This window comes from Ursus americanus, chromosome 21 (genome assembly GCF_024610735.1).
Source record: "Ursus americanus isolate L20-20 chromosome 21, mUrsAme1.1.p, whole genome shotgun sequence".
Classification (NCBI taxonomy): Eukaryota; Metazoa; Chordata; class Mammalia; order Carnivora; family Ursidae; genus Ursus; species Ursus americanus.
The window spans coordinates 29,366,606-29,386,665 of NC_142147.1; the positions used below are offsets into that span (position 1 = coordinate 29,366,606).

Below are 20,060 nucleotides of genomic sequence, written 5' to 3' on the forward strand. Positions count from 1 at the left end.
TCCCTCAGAAATCAGGGAAAGCAACCCATATTTAATGAAGATCAAAATGAAAAAGAAAACATTTCAGATTTCCAGTTTTGAATGAGAACTGTTTCCATTGCTAAGCCAACACCCGTACTATTTGAGCCAGTCTTCCAGAGAGTAGACAGGATTATGTGAAATATCTGATATGTCTTTGAATGGGGCTCCTCATTAGTCCCAACCCATTTCTAAAAAAGAAAAGTATCAGAGGCATTAAGGGCACTTTGTACTTCACTCTTTCTCTGACTGTTGACCCCTATTCATCTAGTCCAGTTCTTTTTATAGTATGCCTGAGGCTTTTGAAATTTCCTTCTTACTTTGTACAAGCAATATACTACACCTTTAAATATCTGCTCTATCAAGCCAAGCAATGAGACTCCCGTTTTAATAATATTTTCTTTGATATAACAATGTGGATGAGATGCAGTCTAGTTCCTTTCTTATCTTCCTGATTACACAAGTAAAAAATATTCAGGGAAAATGATTTCGTAGGGCATTAATTAATTGGTCTAAAATGAATTTCTTCTTAATTTGTACAATAAATTTGTTAGGTGGACTCTGTGACTGCACTTAAGGCAGTGTTTCACAAAGGATACCTCCATAATTTTATAGCTTGGAACTAATTGGATATTGATGAAAATAAGTGTATTTAATCCCATATTTCATATGCTTGGCAAAATACCAGATGAAATACTACAAGCAAATGTTTAAACTTCGAGCTGAAATTCATTGCTTCTCCTAGAATGAACGACTCTTTTTAAATTAAAAGACACAATTGATGCCCAGAACCAAATGGAGCATTTTTAGTCGAGTGTTTTGAACTGAGAGTTGTGATCAGTTTTGTACTTTACGTTCAATAGATGTTTCTTAAGCAATACTTTCTTCTAAAAGCAAGAGATGCAAACAGAGTAAGGCCCTTCCTGTCTACCCAGTTGCTATTTCAGGGGTTCTGCTTATTTCTAAACAAGCTTCCGATGTGATGTACAGAAAAACAAATATCAGAGTTACCCTGGTTTTTCCAGATTTCGGAGGTTGGGTAAGGAAATTATCCATCCATCCACTCAGCCTCTCAAACAGCTTCTTGTTCTAGTCAGGTGGTGGGGTAAAATCATAAGTCCCTGCATTCAGGGACCCAAAACCAGATAGGGAAGACAGAAAGACACGCCTTACAGTAACTAATGAAAGGCAGACCATGATACATACTCCACTTCAGTCTAGATTCCTGATGTAATGTCATTCTGATTTATTTGGCAAACTCTTATTTACCTCTCGTGTGCTTCCTCTCATGTCCTTTAAAGATCAATAAATAACCAGTAATGCTACTAGAGTAGACATAAGACAAGTTTTTGTATTTTTCACTGACTTTGAGTTGCTGGTTTGGAAACTTATCCCCACAAATTGCACTGGGTGAATATGTTCCATGTTAAATGAACCCTGAAATTGCATGCTTTGGGACCCTGGTTATTTTTCAGTTGGCACTGATGATTCAGAGGATTATACCTAAGAAAGAAATACTAGTTAAATATATTATAAAAATTCTTGGTGAAATAATGTTTACAATCCCTGGATGTATTTGGTTTCATACAATTACTCTTCCCTGGGTTACATGATTGTTCCTTCAGTCTATTAAAGCATTCCTCACCCTTGTAATTTCTGAGGCCTCTTGGGGTTTCACCTTACACTGCTCATTTTATTCATTTATTCACTCAACAAATATTTAGTGTGCTACCTATCATTACACATGTCTTCAGCATCAGTGGTTTTGAAATGTTAAAATGGTCACAATCAGTAACTTCTTGCCAACAATTGAGAATGGAAGTTTTGACTCCCAGATACATAATACTTTTGAAATCATATTTTATGCCTATGGTTTTGCTTTCCTTTACAACAAAATGTACAGTATTGTTCGGGGTGCTAAATAGGGTGAACAGTATCATTACAGGCCACGTGCTCATTGCTGTTTTGGCCTAAAGCTCAGCTTTGCCACTTTCTGGTCCTATAGAAAAGCATAGCACAGTGTGAGAGGCAAGGCATTTGGGTGGTTATAGGCAGAGCACCAGAGAGAGCTATTTCTTGAAGGAGAACCAGGAGGGGCAAGAAGGAAGAAGTGCATTCCAATGAGAATGAGCCCCCCAAAAGCATGGAGCATCTGAAGGCACCACAAGTAGTCCAGAAGGACTGGCTGAGGGTGAGGAGTGGCAGCAGATAAAGCTAAAGAAATAGTCATGAAGCCATCCTGGGAAGTCCTAAGTATTTTATCTCTAAGGGTCATCTTAATATTCTAAGTGTTATGTGCGCATGTGTGACATTGATTAGATTTGTGTTTTGTAAAGGTAAAACTCCTGGCAGTATGAAGGATGGGCATAACAAGGGAAAGGCAAGGCTATGGCATCTAACCTGGAAACACAGAAAGCAGATACTTACCTGGTGAATTAATTCATGTAAGAAGTAATAAGAGCTACAAAATAACCCAGATAGTGACAGTGGCAATAAGGAGCAGGCAACAGACTTGTCCCATATGAGCATGAAGACTGCCAGAAAGTCCTGACTGATTGAAAGGAGAGATACTTCAGAGCGAGAAGAGGTCAATTCCAGCTGGTGGTTTTTACTTTGGTTTTATTATAAATGTGTCTACATTCCAAAAAGTGTAATATGCAATTCCTGTGTAGCTGCTTTCTTCCTGATTAAGGAATTTGAAGTATCTTCATATTTGTTCTTTTCTTTTACCATTCTCTTCTCCAGCCTGCCTACAAAGGATCATATTTAAATTTTCTTGAGATTGTGGGTGATATGTATAATGCAGTATTTTACAAAGATTCGTGCCATGGTGACATATTGAGTAAAATCTTTCTGAGATAAGGCTCATACAAAATACTTTCTGGCGTCACACATGGCTGCATTTTAATGAAGTCTTTCACTTTGGGCAGGAACAAGAATATATCCTGAATTGAAGGTTTCATGGAGTATTCTTCTTCCCTGTGACTGATAACTATGATGTTTTCTTGTCTTCCTCTCAAATACCTACTCCTGCCCCACCCATTTGGCTTAGATAGTAGAGATTCAATACTTGCCTCTAATGAGAAAAGGCTGACTCTCTGTAGTTGGGTTGTTTAAATACTTTGGGACAAATACATTCTGGGTTGAAGTATCTATCACTTAATGTGTAAAAAGAGGACGCAGATAAAATGGAATAGCAAAAGTTGATTAAAATTTTACAATGTGCTCTTCAAGTTATGTTTAATTTAATTAAACATTTACCCAGTGCTTGCCCTGTTGAAGTGTACTAGAAAATAGGCTTACAAAGATGTATAGACTCTGCTCTCAAAATGGAAGAGAAGGGGAGAGAGAGAAGAAGAAAAATGGTACAGTTCATTACATGGTATTAATTGAGACGTTTTTGGATATGTCACATCATTTTGAACCCACTTCTTTTGCTATATAAGGATTTGGAAGGCAGAGGTAAATTCCACTGATTTGTTGACCATATTTGATTTATTTCAAGCATTGAGAAGAGCTGAGGTAACTGCTCCTCCAGAGAGCGTCCGTTCTCTAATGTGTTCTGTAGTGTTACACAGTCTTGTGAGATTTAAAAATCTGTGACAAGGAAGCATTTGAGGCTTCGAATAGCCCTCCACTGGCAACTATTACATTTTAAAAATATGCCCCTGGACATATCCAGCTATGAAGAAAAACCTGGAAGGTTTTCTCCAAAGTTGTCAAGAAATAACCTTTACTAATGTGTAAGTGAACTCAGAGGACTTACTAAAAATAAGAAGGAAACTTCTCTTTTAAAAAGTGTTTTAATATTTTAAACATCTGAATTTCAAGGCCAACAAAACCAGCAACTGGTCTTCAGAAAGCTATTTCAATTGATGATCCTATTTAGCTAACTCTTCTTGGCCATTTAGATTTCAGCATTTGTAATATACTATTATTTATTTTAAATTTTGCTGAAAACCATCAAACATATATTCAGAATTCTAATAGGTAGGAATGTGCTCTGCCAATATAAATTATCTACATTGCAAACAACTTGAAGTATTGAATGAGCTATAATAAAAGATGATTATTTATATTTATTTTTATTCAACTACAGTAATATATTTGATTTATTATGTTGTAGCTCTAAAAAATAAAAAAAGGACCTGTTCTTCCATATGTGCATGTTATGAGTTAATTTACAATGAAAATTAAATCCTTAGTACTAAAGAATGAGATAGGAAGTTTATAGGAAGATCTTGATTCCAATTCATCACTTAAACTTCCCTCAACTTAATTGAAATATATATTCTTGGGCTATGAAGTAGTTAGTTGTTATCTCTTAAATTTGTCAACATTTACTCAACAAAAAGAAGTCCCCAAATTTATGATCAATCCATTGATTGATCAATAGATGGATAAGCTTTCACTCTATTAATGGTTATATGTAAATCCTCCAGCATGCTGTTTTCAGGTCACTTTACCCAAGAACTCCAAACAACTTGCCCTTTATGATTTTGTTTGGCATTTGCAAGATATAAAAATGTCTGTTTTAAATGTATCTTTAATAATATTATTTGTACTATAAGACCTGATAAGTCAGATACTAACCTAGAAGCCAGTAATCCTGTCTGCTATCCTGTCCCCTCATCTTTATATCAGATGCCTCATCTTTTTCTGATAACCCACAGCCAGAAGCCCTATGAGACATTTTTCTCTGCTACCTTTACCCATCTCTGCTGGTAGTCACATATTACTGGTTCTTCGTCTTTCAGTGTCTCTACATCCACCTCTTTTATTTTACTGCCACAGCCAGAAGCATGGGGCCTTTCCAACTACACCGTGGGGTTGAACAGATAGACAGGGACAGAAGGATGTGAACACAGAATTTAAATGTATTAATTATTGTGCCAAAGTCTTGCACAGGGTGCCATGAGGATAAGGAGGACACTTGAGCCTGAGGAGGTCAACCAATGGCTCCTTGTGTGGAAGAGATTCCAAGCTGATGTCTCGCAGTGGCACAGAGCAATGAACCTGAACAGAACTGCTAGTTTAATCAAAATGTAATAGTCACATAATGGTCAAGGAGCATTCATATGAAGGGTTAATGGGACAGGGGGACAGGAGAAAGTAGAATTGAAGATGAGTCTGGATTGAATGTTCCACATTTATGGAGGGCAATTAGATTATTTAGATTACCACATTCATGTGTGTAGGGGTAGGGTGGGAGGAGGGACGGTACTGAGAAGCAGCCAGAGCCTTAATGCTGGCTTCAATTCTCAATCTCCAAGTGGAGAAATTCGTTATAATGTGAAATTCAGGCAGAAAGCTAGCGAGTGAAGTGACCACATCCTGGAAGTAATGGGGGCTGCAGCCATATAAAGCTCTCCAAGGGCTCAACTGCCCGCAGGCATATTGGCCAACTGGGTTGCAAACCAGCTCCAGGAGGACCACACTTTTATAAGTTTTCCGATATGCAGACCCTTGGCTTCTCTTTTACCAAGCAAAGGCGTGGAGCAAAAACCTGGTAGAGATTTTTAGTTTCATTCATCACAATGTTTTATCTTCAAAAAGGTTGAATAAGCCAACTTTTTGCAAGTGATGTCTGGAGTATCACTGATGCACATTTAAAGAAATGTCACCCCAGAGAATATGTTCCATTGTCTTTTATACAAAGAACCTTGCCTATCCCACATCAAGTCCACTTAGGACAACGTATTCAGTGTTCTTGCTCAAGTAACTCTTCAAGGGTTTGGGCAATAAAGTGGGAGAGTTGTGCTGGCAGCGTAACATAGTCATTCAAAGTAAAGACGTTGAATGGCCAAAAGTAATAAGCCCAAAGCCTTCAGCAGGAAATTTAAGTTCCTAACCTTCAAGTCCACATCTAGAAAATGGAGACAATGTTTTCCTCACAGGATTCTGGTAAGGATTTGATGTGGCTGGGACATAGCATACGATATGTGTAACTATTACTGTTCTTAGCATTATTCTCTAGAGGGCTCCAGTTAAAATGTCACTGGGACATTGGCACGGATGAGTTCATCTTAGTAATGCCTTAGCTGCTCTCCATAAAGGTGTAGTAGATTAGATGCTATGACATCTGTCAGGGAAGTACCTGAGTGGTGGGTCGAGAAGATGTCTTTTCTCTTGGAGAGGTGAGGGTGTGAACAAGTTAACAAATACTGGGTCAGCTCAGCAGCATTTTGTAGGAACTAACGTGAAAGCGATAACTTCTGTACTTAAAAAAACAAAGTAAAAGCTATACATTATTCTAATTCCAGAGAAGTGTGAATAGGAGAAGTATATAAACAATTAGCTTGAAAAAAGAGAAAAATTTTGAATGACTCTGTTGAGTTTTGTGTTGTGCTATGAGAGTTATCAGTTTTAAGGTATGTTAGTCTTGAAAAACAAAAAGACACATCATGGCCACTCTTGATACCTTCAGCATATTCAAAATTCCAAGGATTATTTTAAGCCAATTATTTTAAGTTCTAAAGTCAAATGGCAACTATTCAAAGATTTTTTTAAAAATCATGTTTTGATACCCAAAGTAGATCATGATGGGGATATGCAAAGGAATGGAAACATGTGTTTTATATTTTTAAATAATTTCCTTTTTTAAAAATAATTTTTATTTTGTTATATTAGTCACCATACAGTACATCCCAAGTTTTTGATGCAATGTTCCATGATTCATTATTTGCATATAACACCCAGTGCACCATTGCAATATGTGCCCTCCTTAATACCCATCACCGGCCTATCCCAATCCCCCAACCCCTCCCCTCTGAAGCCCTCCGTTTGTTTCCCAGAGTCCACAGTCTGTCATGGTTCATTCCCCCTTCTGTTCTCCCCCCCCAATTTCTGATCTAATTTGAGACATAGTACATACATCTAAGATAACATTAACAATTAATATAATGGTGTTTGTAAGTAATATGTGAACTCAGATATACTGAAAGACCAGGAAGTAAATGAGATCCCAGTATTTGGTATAAGGAATGTTATCAGGGTGTTGGAAGGGTTGCAGTAGTTTTAGAAAGAGATGAAAGACCTAGAAACACTAAGGGTGCGTCCTACAGTCTCATCTAAGGCTTGGAGTCCTCTCTAGACTCACAAGTTTGTTAGCAGAGTTTAGTTCCTTGCAGTTGAGGCCATTGATTGTCTTGCTTGCTGTTGGTCTGGGTCTGTTCTGAGGTCCTAGTGGCCATTGCTTACCATGTGGCCCTCTCCACAACACGACAGTTTGCTCCTTCAAGGCTGGTGGGAGCAATTTTACTCATGCTTCATGTCTCTCTGACTTGTTTGTGTCTTTGACCTTTAGGACTCTTTGAAGGGCTCCCCTGATCAGGTCATGTCCTCTCAGGATAATCTCCCTTTTGAGTAACTAAAAATCTAACTAATAATTTCCCTTTTGAGTAATTAAATTAGGGATTTTTCTTAATTAATGACATCTGCAAAATACCTTTTGCCATTTAATGTAATATAATCACAGGAATGATATCCCATCACATTCACAGATTTTGCCTGCACTCAACGGGAGAAGGTTCTATGAGGTGTCTGTAACAGGGGGCTCGAATTTTGGGGGCTGTCTTAGCATTCTGCTTACTGAGGGATTCACACACTTGGCTAACTTTCCAGCAGAGAGGGGCCTGTGCCATGGTGGTACTTACATTTAAGGATCGGGCTGGTAACCTCCAGGTGTCCTTGCAAGAGCTGTGGTTCTGCAATGGGGGTGTGGCCTTGTTGGAAAGAGGGAGGTTCCAGAGCTCAGAGCAGGTATCAGCCTGTTGTCTTGTTGAGCTAACTCACATCTGCTCAGCCAGCTCTTAACTAAGCTGTCAAAAACAGAGTGGAAATGTACCCCAAGGCCAGCCGAGCTTGTCCGTTGATTATGAAATCAAACACAATAATCTTAACCAATGAAATGGAAATATCCCCCATCTAATTTCATGTTATTATTCAGGGAAGCTTATTGTTTCTAGTTGGCTTGGTACCCTCTCTCCCACCCTTAGTTAGAAATAGCTGTTTATTAAAATTGCTTTACGGCCTCACTTATTAAAAAGCATTTATCTGCAGAAAAACTCCTTATCACTATGAAGCATTTCAGCCTTCATCTTTAAGTGCGATATTTTGAGATACAAATAACAACTCTCAAAATAATTTAGTAATAAAATGGAGTATTTGCTCAGAAAAGTCGAAATATCATCTAATATGACTAGAATAGGAATTGAATTGAGGCTTACTCAATTTTCCCTCTAGGAATCAAAGTCTAAAACATTGCAATTTCAGGTTGAAAATATCAGTTAATGGAAATAGCACATACTTAGGAGGTCAGCATTGCTGTGACTTTGGGCATGTGTGATCTAGGTGGGCCCAGCGTGAATGCTCCGAACATTCTAACTACATTATCAAAGGTGTCCAAATGAAGAGCTGCCCGAGTTCTCCGAATTCCTTTCCACTTTCCTTGGGAATTGTGGCCACTTAATTTCTGTATCATATGCAGTCTTAAATCTAAAACAAAAAAATCTAAAGCTTGAGAGATATAAAGAAAAATATGGCCTTTGGAACATTAAAAATTGTTTCTTAGTGGGAAAACAGTGCATCACAAGGAAGACAGCACATCACTTAACTCCCCTTTTTGGGTTAATAATTTTGTGCCTTTTTTTTTTTTTTTTTTTAGAGGGAAGGATGATGCTGTGTTTAGGCATGTTGAATGCTGCCCCCTCTCTCCTCAAGGGAAAATTCCTGTAATAAAATTTTGTAAGAGATATCCAGCTAAATTTTATTCATTTCCAACTCTTGAAGTTTTTGAATTTATAATAATGAACACTTAAGGCAGCAATCACAAACACTTATATAGTACTTATATACCAGGTGCCAGTACTCTTTATATGCTGACTCATTTAAACCTCAGAAAGCCCTATTTACCTTAGTATAATCATGATCCCCATTTCGAGAGGGGGGAAGGCATTTCAATAAAGTGTTTAAGATCAGTTAGTAATTGGCAGAGGCAGGACTTGAGCCCAGGGAGGATGGCTCCAAAGCTGTACTTGAACTCAATATGCTATACTGCGTGCTGGCTTTTGTGTGGGGTGACAGGTACCATGTGATGCTGATCATGTGATCCCAGCAATTGGAGACCCAGACACCTAGGAGGTGCCATAATAGATGTCTGTTTGGGTTAAGGACCTTCCAGAAGGCAGTGAAGGGTGGTGGCTCTTAGGAGGAGTAACATACAGAAAGGGGAAGATGGCTGTGACTTGGAGAGGAAGCAGGTGCTTAAAATGTCCCAGCTTTGTGCAGTGAGGAGAGGCTTGAGGTAATCTTCCAAGTGGCTTTGGGAATGAACCGGTCTTGTCTATCTCAAATTAATTTAATTTTTTTAAAGATTTTATTTATTTATTTGACAGAGAGAGACAGCCAGCGAGAGAGGGAACACAAGCAGGGGGAGTGGGAGAGGAAGAAGCGGAGGAGCCTGATGTGGGGCTCGATCCCAGAATGCCGGGATCACGCCCTGAGCCGAAGGCAGACGCTTAACGACTGAGCCACCCAGGCGCCCCCATCTCAAATTGTAATCATATGTGTGGATTCCATTATCTCTAACGGCTTACTAAAAATGGGATATCTCATCATTAAAGTAACATATGTGTGTCCCCACATCAGACTCAGAAGTGCGCTTTAATAATCAGTGGGCAATATTCTGAGCTACAGAATCTGCAAAAAATTTCCTCTCTTGGTTCTACACCTACAGTTTGGTAACTGTGGTAGGCAGAGTAATGGCCCTTCCAAGGTGTGCAAATCCCTGGAATCTTTGACTGTGTTACCTTTATGGGGCAAAAAGGAATTTGCAGACGTTATTATTAGATTAAGGCTCTTGAGATGGGGAGATTAACCTGGATTACCCAGGTGGGCTCAATGTCATCACAAGAATTCTCAAAATTGGAAGCAGCGGGAGAGTCAGGGGAGAGGTGTGATGATCAGAGGCCTGTAGAAGGTGGAAAAGGGAAACAAATAGATTCTCCCCCAGAGCCGCCAGAAGGAACAGCGCCCTGCTGAAACCTTATTGTAGCCCATGAAGCGAAGTCTGGTCTTCTGACATCAGAACTGTAAGATAATTAATTTGTGTTGTTTTCCGACACCAAGTTTGTGGTGATTTGTTACATCAGCAATAAACAGCAAACTCCTGCAGCAGCCATTGACTTCCTCTGTCTCTCTTCCTGCGCTGTGAAAAACAAAGAATTGTCTGTAGTAATTCACTCAAGAGTTTTTACATGAACTTACAAAAAAAGAAGAAAAAAGAGAAGAAAAAATTCTTTATAATACACATTTAAACCTATTTTCTTTTAAAGAAATGTCTTCATTAGCATATGACTTCATTTGTTCTATCATAGATTTAATGTCAACCTAATCTGTGTCTCACATTCTATAATCTATTTGAATTATTTTGAGTTTTATACTCATTTAAAGTTTCTCGATCCCAGAACGCCAGGATCACGCCCTGAGCCAAAAGCAGATGCTTAAGGACTGCGCCACCCAGGTGCCCCTCTTTAGGTCCTTTTTAAATCAGAAGTCAGTTCTGAAATTTAGATGTGGTCATAAAAGAACTGCTTAGAGGTATGTGTACAAGTCTTCAGTCTCGTCATCACAGTGTCACATGAGGCCCATTTTGTCAGGAAAAGTCCGTGATGCGTGCAGATTCTTAGAGCTCTGATACCTCTTTGCTTTGTAATTATTTCTTCTACCTTTTCACCTTTGGTTGGTTTTGCTTGTTGAATTTGCAGGTCTCCTTGTCCTAAAATCTGGACTTTAAATAGTTGCTATTAAGCCTCCAAAATCAATCAGCCTCTAGCTGTGCTGTCATTAAAAGTTAACTGCCTTCCCATTAATCCATTAATTGTGCAGATTAATTGGGAAAGCGATTCAAACCAAGGCTCTAACTTGGGGCACGTAAGCCAGTGTTTGCCTCCAAGTGAAAGCTTATCCTATTAACATCACAGAGTATTAAACAATTATATATATAATTCACACATGGCATATATATGAGACAATGCATAGAAACCGAGAGTCTGCTGCCACAATAAAGATGACTAGAAAATCACCCCGTGAGTCTGACTCAGTTCTAGAAAAAATACTGATAAATATTAACTCATTTTAAGTTGTGGCAATATGTTATTTTTAAATTTAAGCCACTGATTGACAAAGTTAGAAGCTCATGTTTGTCTTGTTTAATATATCTAAAGCTAGTATCCTTAAGTGAACGTTACTTTTCATGCTGAGGTCAAATTTAATACTCAAAGAAGCTAAAGAATTTAGCAGTGGTCTATACTCAGTGGAATTTAATTGAGTTGAAATGTTATTTTGGATGATGATGAGAGAAAATCAGGATTGGCCTATATTTTGTCTCCTGCCCTTCTGAAAAATTATATTTTACTTAAGCCCACTTGTATCACTATTCCTTAAAACTTCTTCCTTTTCTTCTGTTTCTTGCCAGAATGTTAATTACTGTGTAGTAGCTGCCCCCCCACACTGATGGTTGACATAGCTACGGAGGGGAAATGGGGTGGGGTGTAACACTAACCATTTTTCAGTCTTTAAACCAGCCTCATGAAGCCGTAGGAAAAGCATAAAGACATTTGCAAAAGGAACAAAACTCTCCATTGGATAGGAATTAATTTGCAAGTCTGTTTTACTGGTTTCTGAGTTAGTGTTGTCCTGGCTGCGCTATACCCCAGATGAAGTAAGTCAGAGTGACCTGGAATGGGGCAGTCACAGGCAAGTCTTAAATCTCCCCCATGTGATTCTACTCTAGCAAGGATGAATTACTGAAGGTGCATGTTCCACCTTCAGTTCCAGAGACAACCTGGAGCTGATCCATATATTTTTTTATCAGGAAGTGGACGATGCTTTTTAAACATACCTGGGTCTTCCGGAAGTTCTTAGGTTGGACTTCTGGGGCTTTTCTTTGATGTGCTGAGTGAATGCTTACGATGATTACAACTGTGGGGATGCGCCTTTAAAGTTGGGAAGAACTCATTATCATGGCAGTAAAGGAAGACCCTGAGAAGATGCAAAGGCTAGTGGTTCAGAGTTCACAGTTGCAAGGGAGTCAGCCATCATCACTGGTGTTGGGCAGAGATTCAAAGGCAGGCAGGGAGGAGGGAAAGCTTTATAGTGGAAAAAAAAAAGGGAGGCTTCAGTTATGCTCAGGTTGGAAGCTGTTGGCATGGGGAAGCAGAAAGCAGGCTAAACATCCTATGTGATTGATTAGGTGTGTGTATTTGGGTTCTTCTGTATTTGGTAGAGATTTAGAAATCTTTACTAAATACATTTATGTAGTACTAAGTTGGAAGCAGGGGCAAAAATTAGGGAAGTTGTAAGTTATTAGCCAAGTTTGGGGCCAGTTGCTACAGGGGTTATTGTTTGGCTTTTTGGGCTTGTTACTGTAGATAGTAGGTTGGCTTCCTGGGCTGGTTGCTGTAGGTTATGGGTCAGAGTTCTATTTTTTATATCATCTGGCCATTGCCCATTTGTATATCCGGTCTCTTTGTTGGGTAAGAGTCAGAGGTACTCAGACTGGGCTTATGGTAAAAGAACAATATCGTTGTCTAACTTTTTGGATGAGATCTTGGCTTGTACACAATATTTTTTATATATGCTAGCGTAATTCCACAACTTCTTAGATTAGTTGATGATTTCTAATTTCAACTTAATGACAATTTCGATAATATAGATTAGAATGAACCATTCTGTTCAAGGAAATAGATTTCTTAAAGGGAAGGTCATTCCTTAATCCTGATGCTGTCAATGGAATATTTGGACTAGGTCTTTCTGAAAAGACTGAGATTCTAATGTTTCCAAAGCTCCCTGTCAAAGATCTCACTCCTGCCTCTAGTTGCATGGGAATTTTAAAATATTTTAGGTATAGGGGTGCCTGGGTGGCTCAGCTGGTTAAGTGTCTGACTCTTGATCTCAGCTCATGTCTTGATCTCAGGGTTGTGAGTTCAAGTCCCACTTTGGGGTCCATGCCCAGAATGAAGCCTACTTAAAAAAAATTAAGTATGTTTGCTATCTATCCTATCCTATCCCATTATATCCTATCCTATTCAGTCCTATCCTGTCCTTCTCAGTGAATATTCCTCTGAGAAACATGATTCATTAGCAGACATGCAAGTGATTTTGGCAGGTCTTCCAAATAATAGAGAAGGTTGTTTTACTCAGTGACAACTTAGCTGAATGCTACTGCAAGTCAGCCCTGTTTTTTGGTCATGTATATTTTGGAATACCAATACTTGTTTCAACAATGTACTTGCTCAGAATAGGAGTTCTGTATCCTTGGGTAAATTATTCAACTGTGGTGTACCTTTCTCTCCAATTGTCCAATGGAGTTAATACTATCAAGTAATATAGGCTATTTGTCAGGATCAAATGAGTTAATAATACATGTGAAGCACTGAGAACATAAGCAGCTGGTAATATATACCTATTATCTTAGTGCAGGTAGTATTACACAGAGATTAAGAAAATTGAATTACTTTTATTAAAAACTGAACAGCTTTTACTTACTTATGAGAATTATGCACTAAAGCCCTTTGTAAAATAAAATTAAATTACTTTCAATCGAGCTATATTAAAATACTTTCACTGTAGTTTGCATCTTTATTTGTAAGAGGCTACTGAGTTTTTTATATACACAGTTTGCCAGAGATCTAATTTATCATTGTCTTTTTAATGACAATGGTTAAGTTTTTCTCTCATGTGAAGAATAAATGGTGACTTTTCTGAGATATTGACCTGAAAGCTCTAGTTTTGTGTGTCTTTGTGTGTGTGTGTGTGTGTGTGTGTGTATGTGAAAATGTCTCAATATAAATTAGGTTAATATGGATATTCTAACAGAATTCGTTAAAATTGTCTTCTACATGTACTCAGTGTATAGATTTTTTTTTTTTTTTTTTTTTTTTTTTTTTTTACAAAAAACAGATTAAAAACTCTAGTTTCACATTTCTAAGTGTATCAGGGCTAATGTGGAAATTCTAATATGATGACTATGAGAAAGGTTGAATAAGAGGTAACATAATTTTGGAAAAACACAGAGTAATAAGAGTGATGTCCATTTCTTCCTCTTATAGAAAAAGACATTAATTAACCAAACATGCCCTGCTACCGTTTTGAATGGTACAAGCCTTTCCTCTTAATGACTGTATTTTTAAATTTCATTAGTGACTGGAGTCTTAATGAGCTTCTTTGTCCCTTTGACCTGCATGTGCCTCCCCTCCACCACCTCTGGTCATAGAGACATCAGGCTGTACTCATGGTCCTCCTCTGGTTCCTGCAGGGAGTTGGGGCAGTGCAGTTCGCTACTCACCTGTGGCCACTGACCTAGGTGAAGGGTGGGGCAGGGTGGGAGCTGAGTCCCAGCGTGCACTGCGGCAGCCCACAGCCTGGGGAGCCCAAAGCCTGGGTAGAAGCTGTGATGACCCCCGCCCACCCTCTAGGCCCTAGGAGGAAAGCAGGTGTAGGCCAGAACTCTCTTGCTAGGAGGTAGACAGACCAGTCCATCCCATGTGCAGGTGGTGAGGGGTGCAAAGAGCAGCACTGAGGGCCAGGAAGGCCTCAGTCTCCCCAGGCCTATCCTAATAGGTGGGGAGGGCAGCAAAACACTTACATCCTGCTCCTGTAATTTGGCAACCTTCCTTCTTAGTGTCAAAAGACAGCTTGAGGGGAGTTGGGGGCTAGGGCCTCCACGCCAGTGCAAAGCAAGGGCTGTACAGAAAAGGAGTGAGTAGCACACATGCCAGTGATGTGCCAGAAGAAGAGGTGAGTGGGCTGCAGCACTGGGAGAGAAGTGAGGTGAGGTAAGGGCCCCAGGCTGGTTGGCACATGTGCTTATGGCGGCAGGAGGGGGCTGCAGAGGTTGAGCGTAGGGTCCCAAAGTCCCCCCTCCACAGTTAGCACAGGTGCTCCCTGCTTGACGACTTCTGTCTGGGCAGTGCTTCCGACACTTGCAGGGGTGGGTGCGAAGGTGCAGTACCTGTACACTATATATTTGCATATGTAAATGTGTATATTATATATGTAATACATGTGTTCTATGTATAATATATAATACTTATTTATTTATAATAGAATAATGTATAATAACGTTATGTATAACATAGCATATTTAGACATGTAAATACATGTGTACTAATGTATATATAATATGTAAATCTATAAAATAGACATATAAATACATATATTTATACATTTATATATACATATAATATATAAACTAATGTATATTTCTAGTTTATATGAATTCATATTTATGTGTATGTATACATGTATGTATTTTTATTAATGATACATTTATGTATATAATATGTGTACATATAAAATATATTCATATGTATTTATATAAGGATACCATACAGTAAGTGAATGCCAACACTTACAATTTGATAGCCAGCTTAGCATTTATACAGCTATTATACACATTATAAATGTATGTATGTACATTATAATATATGTATATGTATGTACATATATATATTACATTATATAGTAGTAATACATGTATACATATACATATGTACATACACATTTGTACAAATGCAAATATGTGTATACTATAATACATACATACTATTATGTGCATAATAATAAACGTACATATATATGTCTCTGATGAAGGGACCAGGATGGTAATGATCTGACATAGTATTTTATTTAAAAACAATACGATTATGTTTTGAACTGAAATAGTATGTTATTTCAGATTTGAAAGCTCCTTACTTAAATACTTATATTTTTATGCACTCTGAACAATGATCATATGCTCTCTGAGAAGTTGTAAATTATTAATCTTGAAAATTTGAGGAAACCGAGAGCTCTAGATGAGAGATTAGTCCAGAGAAGACTGGTTCACTGGGTTGCTTTTACTAGAGTCTAGTTTAGGGTTTCTCAGCCACTGCACTATTGACATGTGGGATTGGACAATTCTTTGTTGTGGAGTGCTGCCCTGGGCACCATAGAGTGTTTAGTAGCATCACTGGCCCCCACCCACTAGATTCTAGAATTTCCCCAACTTGTGATGACCAGAGTGTCTCTAGATGTCGCTAAATGTCCCCTGGGGTGCTAAATCACCTCCGATTGTGGTTCTCTTCTTTGCAAGTCTAGAACCTGCATCTCACTGCATTTACTGCTGCAGTGAGAGAAAACTTGTTTTCTGGAATTAAATTCACAGGAGACTGATATTTAATCCAGAATTCCATTTTATTAAGGTCTGGAGAGAAATACTCCTTTTACTCCAGACTCATTATTGCTGTCTGAAACCTCCCTCCCTTGGTTCAAGACTGTTGAAGATCAGTAGTTTTATAGTTTTTTTGTAATAAATTGCTTGGCACATCTGGAATAAGAGTATACAACTGCTTGAGAGACAGTTTATTTCTGTCATTATGGTATCTGATGAAATTCCTATACTCCAAACCTAAAGAAATAGTAATTGTAGTTACGGCATTCTTGCATACTGGATTCTAGACCCCAGCTCACTTTTTAAACATTGTGGTTCCACTACAGTAAGACAAGCAAATTAACCAAAGTCTGTATGTCAATTACCTCATCTGTAACGTAACAGTAATATTGGTATCTCAAAGAGGAGAGAGAGTGGTAAAGATTAATAACTGTGTGAAATGGTTGTAAGTTCTTAGCACAGAGTACTCACTGAACGTGTGTTTGTTATTAGTTTTATGTAAGAATAACTTTAGAATATTTTATTGCTAAATAAACACACAGTAGATCGTGGGGGAATGTGTATGCTTGTGGTAAAACATAATAACGTCATGTAATCACCACTCAGGCCAATAACTGGAACTTTACCAAACACCAGAAGCCTCCCTGACCCATTTCCCATATCCCATGTCCTTTTCCTCATAAATGAAATAAACACCCGTTCTCTTTTTTTAACCTACTTTAGGCTAAAAATAGAACAGTATTGATTCTCAGTTTATAATGGCAAAAACAAATGAGCAGTAAATATATGCCCTCAAGAGTGATTGCACTGGAGAGGCATTTTACATCTGAAACATCGATTTGAATCTGCATAATTGATTGTGAATTGCAGTTAAACACCTTTTTTTTTTTGGTCACACTTACACATGAATACTGATAATGATTCAAAAGTGACTGTACTTCTGGTAAACACACACCCACACGTACCCACCCCCCCAGACATAATGCACTTGCTTGTACATGCAGACACACACATAGTCCTTTCCACAGTGTACGGAAGCATTTTGGTAGTTGTTCATGGTTGGGCATAATCAGAACTCCCTTCGTCAGTCCATGGATTGTGTGTTTCTTTATGTCTGCCCTCCTTAATACTTGAATTACCACCAGATCGACAGTGTCAGTACTTAAGCCAATCAATAGACATGCAGGAACTCTGGGCCAGTTATCAAGTCTGTCTCAAGAGTTAGCTAAAGAATTTAAGGTGTGCAGGAAGAAAAAGTGGACTCCAAATAAAAAATGAGACAGTCTTAAAAAGTAAAATGCTATCTCAGGCAAATTCTTCTGAAAGGCATGCCAATGTTAAGTTGGTAAATTTTTTACTGATCTCTTATACTTTAGACATTTAGCTTTAAAGAAAAACACATTTCAAATAGCTGGACTGCAAAAAATGTTGTAGTTTGAATACTTAAGCAATGAAACTACTAATGACTTTTTTTTAAAAAAGCTGTTCAGGCAGAATAAGCTTCATACAATTTCAGATAAATCTAGATAATTCCTAGATTAATTTAATTTAAATTAAATTGCTTATGTTAATTTTAAAAATGGGACAATAACCCTGCATGATTTTTAATTATGTTTATTTAACATATTAACATATTAACATAACAGATTATGTTAATTCCTAAATATGAGAGAAATATTTTTCTGGTTAGAGTAAAACATGGCAACAACTTAATAATTGTATAAAATAAAAGACACATATGTAAAGATTGCATGGAATGAAGAACTAGTTGAATAAAATAAGCATATATGGATATCAAGGTCACCATGAGATTATTCTTATACTTTCCCTCTCTCTTTGTACCTTATTTTTAATTTTATATGTAATACACATAAAAGGATAAATGATAGACTGGTCTATACTTTCGTGTATATCCTTATGTGCATGTTGATATATACATACACGTATGCACACACACTATATGCACATTGCCTTCCTCCAGAAGTAACCACTATCCTGAATTTTATGCTTTTCATTTCTTTGTTTTTTTTAAATAGTTTTTTTAAAAAATCACACGTATTCCTAAACAACATATTGCTTAGCTTTGCTTATTTTTAAGATACGCAAACTGTCAAGTATGTCTTATATGGTGTTCTACAATTTGATTTTTTTTCACTAAACATTTTGTGTCTAAGATCCACCCATTATCTTTGGTGTGCATTGGTGTATTTCCTTTGTACTGCTGTATATTATTCCACTGTGAAGAGTACTATGATTTATTGCTCTGTTCTTTGGTCATTGGATGTTTGGGTTGTGAATGATTCTTTCCTATTATGAGCAGTGTTGCTGGAAATTGCACACCTCCTGGTGCACAAATGCAAGAGTTTCTCTAGGTCCTTGTTTCCCAACTTTTCTCTTTTTATGGGACAGAGAAAATACTAGTATTTGTATCACATCCTTGGGTTAGAAAGGCAAATTCCTTGAGACCAGTGGTTCATCCTAGGGATACTCTGCCCAGGATGATGTATCAGTGGAATTGTAGGAATGTTGGGGTATAGAAAGTTCAAATGGACAAACTAATGACAAATTGTTTTTTTAAAGTAGGTGCTCAGATTTACACCCCCCCTCCCTCCCCCCGCCCAGCAGCCTGTTGGAGCTTCTCTTGGCCCACATTGCAGATGATCTGGTGTTGTCAGAATTCTAAAATCTTGCGAATATACTGTCTGTAAAATAGTATCTAACTGTAGTCTTGATTTATACTTCTTTTTAGTGATGACTTAGCCTATCAGTTTATATAGGTTCTGTTCTGTGAGCTCTCTGGTCTTCCCTTGTGCTATTTTTCCCAGTGTGTTTTCTAACTGATTTAAAGGTAGTTCTTATTTTTCTTTATTTTTTAAAAAGATGTATTTATTTTAGAGAGAGAGTGTGTGTGAGTTGGGGAGGGCAGAGGGAAAGACTCTTCAGGCAGAGTCCTTGCTGAGTGTGGAGCCTGCCCCAGGACTTGATCTCACGACCCATGAGATCATGACCTGAGCTGAAACCAAGACTTGGACACTCAACCAACTGAGCCACCCAGGCGCCCCTGTTTTTCTTTATTTTATTTTAGTTTCCTTAATTTGGAATACTAATCATATGCTGTTTTGCACATACTTTCACAGGTGATGTTTCTCTTTACATGTCTTTTGGCAACCATAATTTCTTAATTTTAATATAGTTCATAAATCTTTCCTTATATACTTTTATTTTAAATTCAGTATACTGATTAGGTATTTTTGTTTCTTGCTTAGGTAAACCTTTTTTCTATCTGAAGATATTATTTTATAATTTCTGTGAGATTTTCCTTCCCTATTTTCATATTCTTTTGTCTTCAAATGCTTTTTCTTTTCTTACTGAACTTATTAGACCTCTAGTAGAAAATTTTGTATAAGCAGTAGGAATATTGTGTTAGAGATCCTGATATCTTTTGTTTTGTTCTGTTTGTTTGTTTGTTTGTTTGGTCTGTTGAATCCAGGGAAGTTTCAGCACCGTACTAACCTGAGTGTGGATTTTCCCTTTTGGCAGATGATTGTGATGAGCCTCTGGTGTCTACCTTGTCTCAGGCATCATTCAGCAGTTCATCTGAACTTTCTAGCAGTCATGGTGCTGGATTTGCAAGGCTGAATCGAAGAGATGGTAAGTCTGCTTTTTTCCTTTTGATTGGTTCATGATGAATCTCATTAATTTTCCATTCTCTTGTAATGCAATCATTATGAATGATATATTGTGAAAGGAAGTACATGTCTCAATCAGCAAATGGCCGGACTCATGGGAAGCATATGACCTGTAGGACTGGTTCTGGAATGGCAAAGGG

General features: G+C 37.9%; 1 protein-coding gene across 1 annotated transcript in view; it reads left to right on the plus strand.

The window, feature by feature from the left end:
* Positions 1–20,060, plus strand: part of CNTNAP4 (contactin associated protein family member 4) — a 241,010-nt gene that overhangs the window by 15,235 nt on the left and 205,715 nt on the right. The window contains exon 2 of the mRNA XM_045796231.2: positions 19,772–19,882. Coding sequence (XP_045652187.2) covers positions 19,772–19,882 — 111 coding nt within the window. The remainder of the gene's footprint in view (positions 1–19,771; positions 19,883–20,060) is intronic.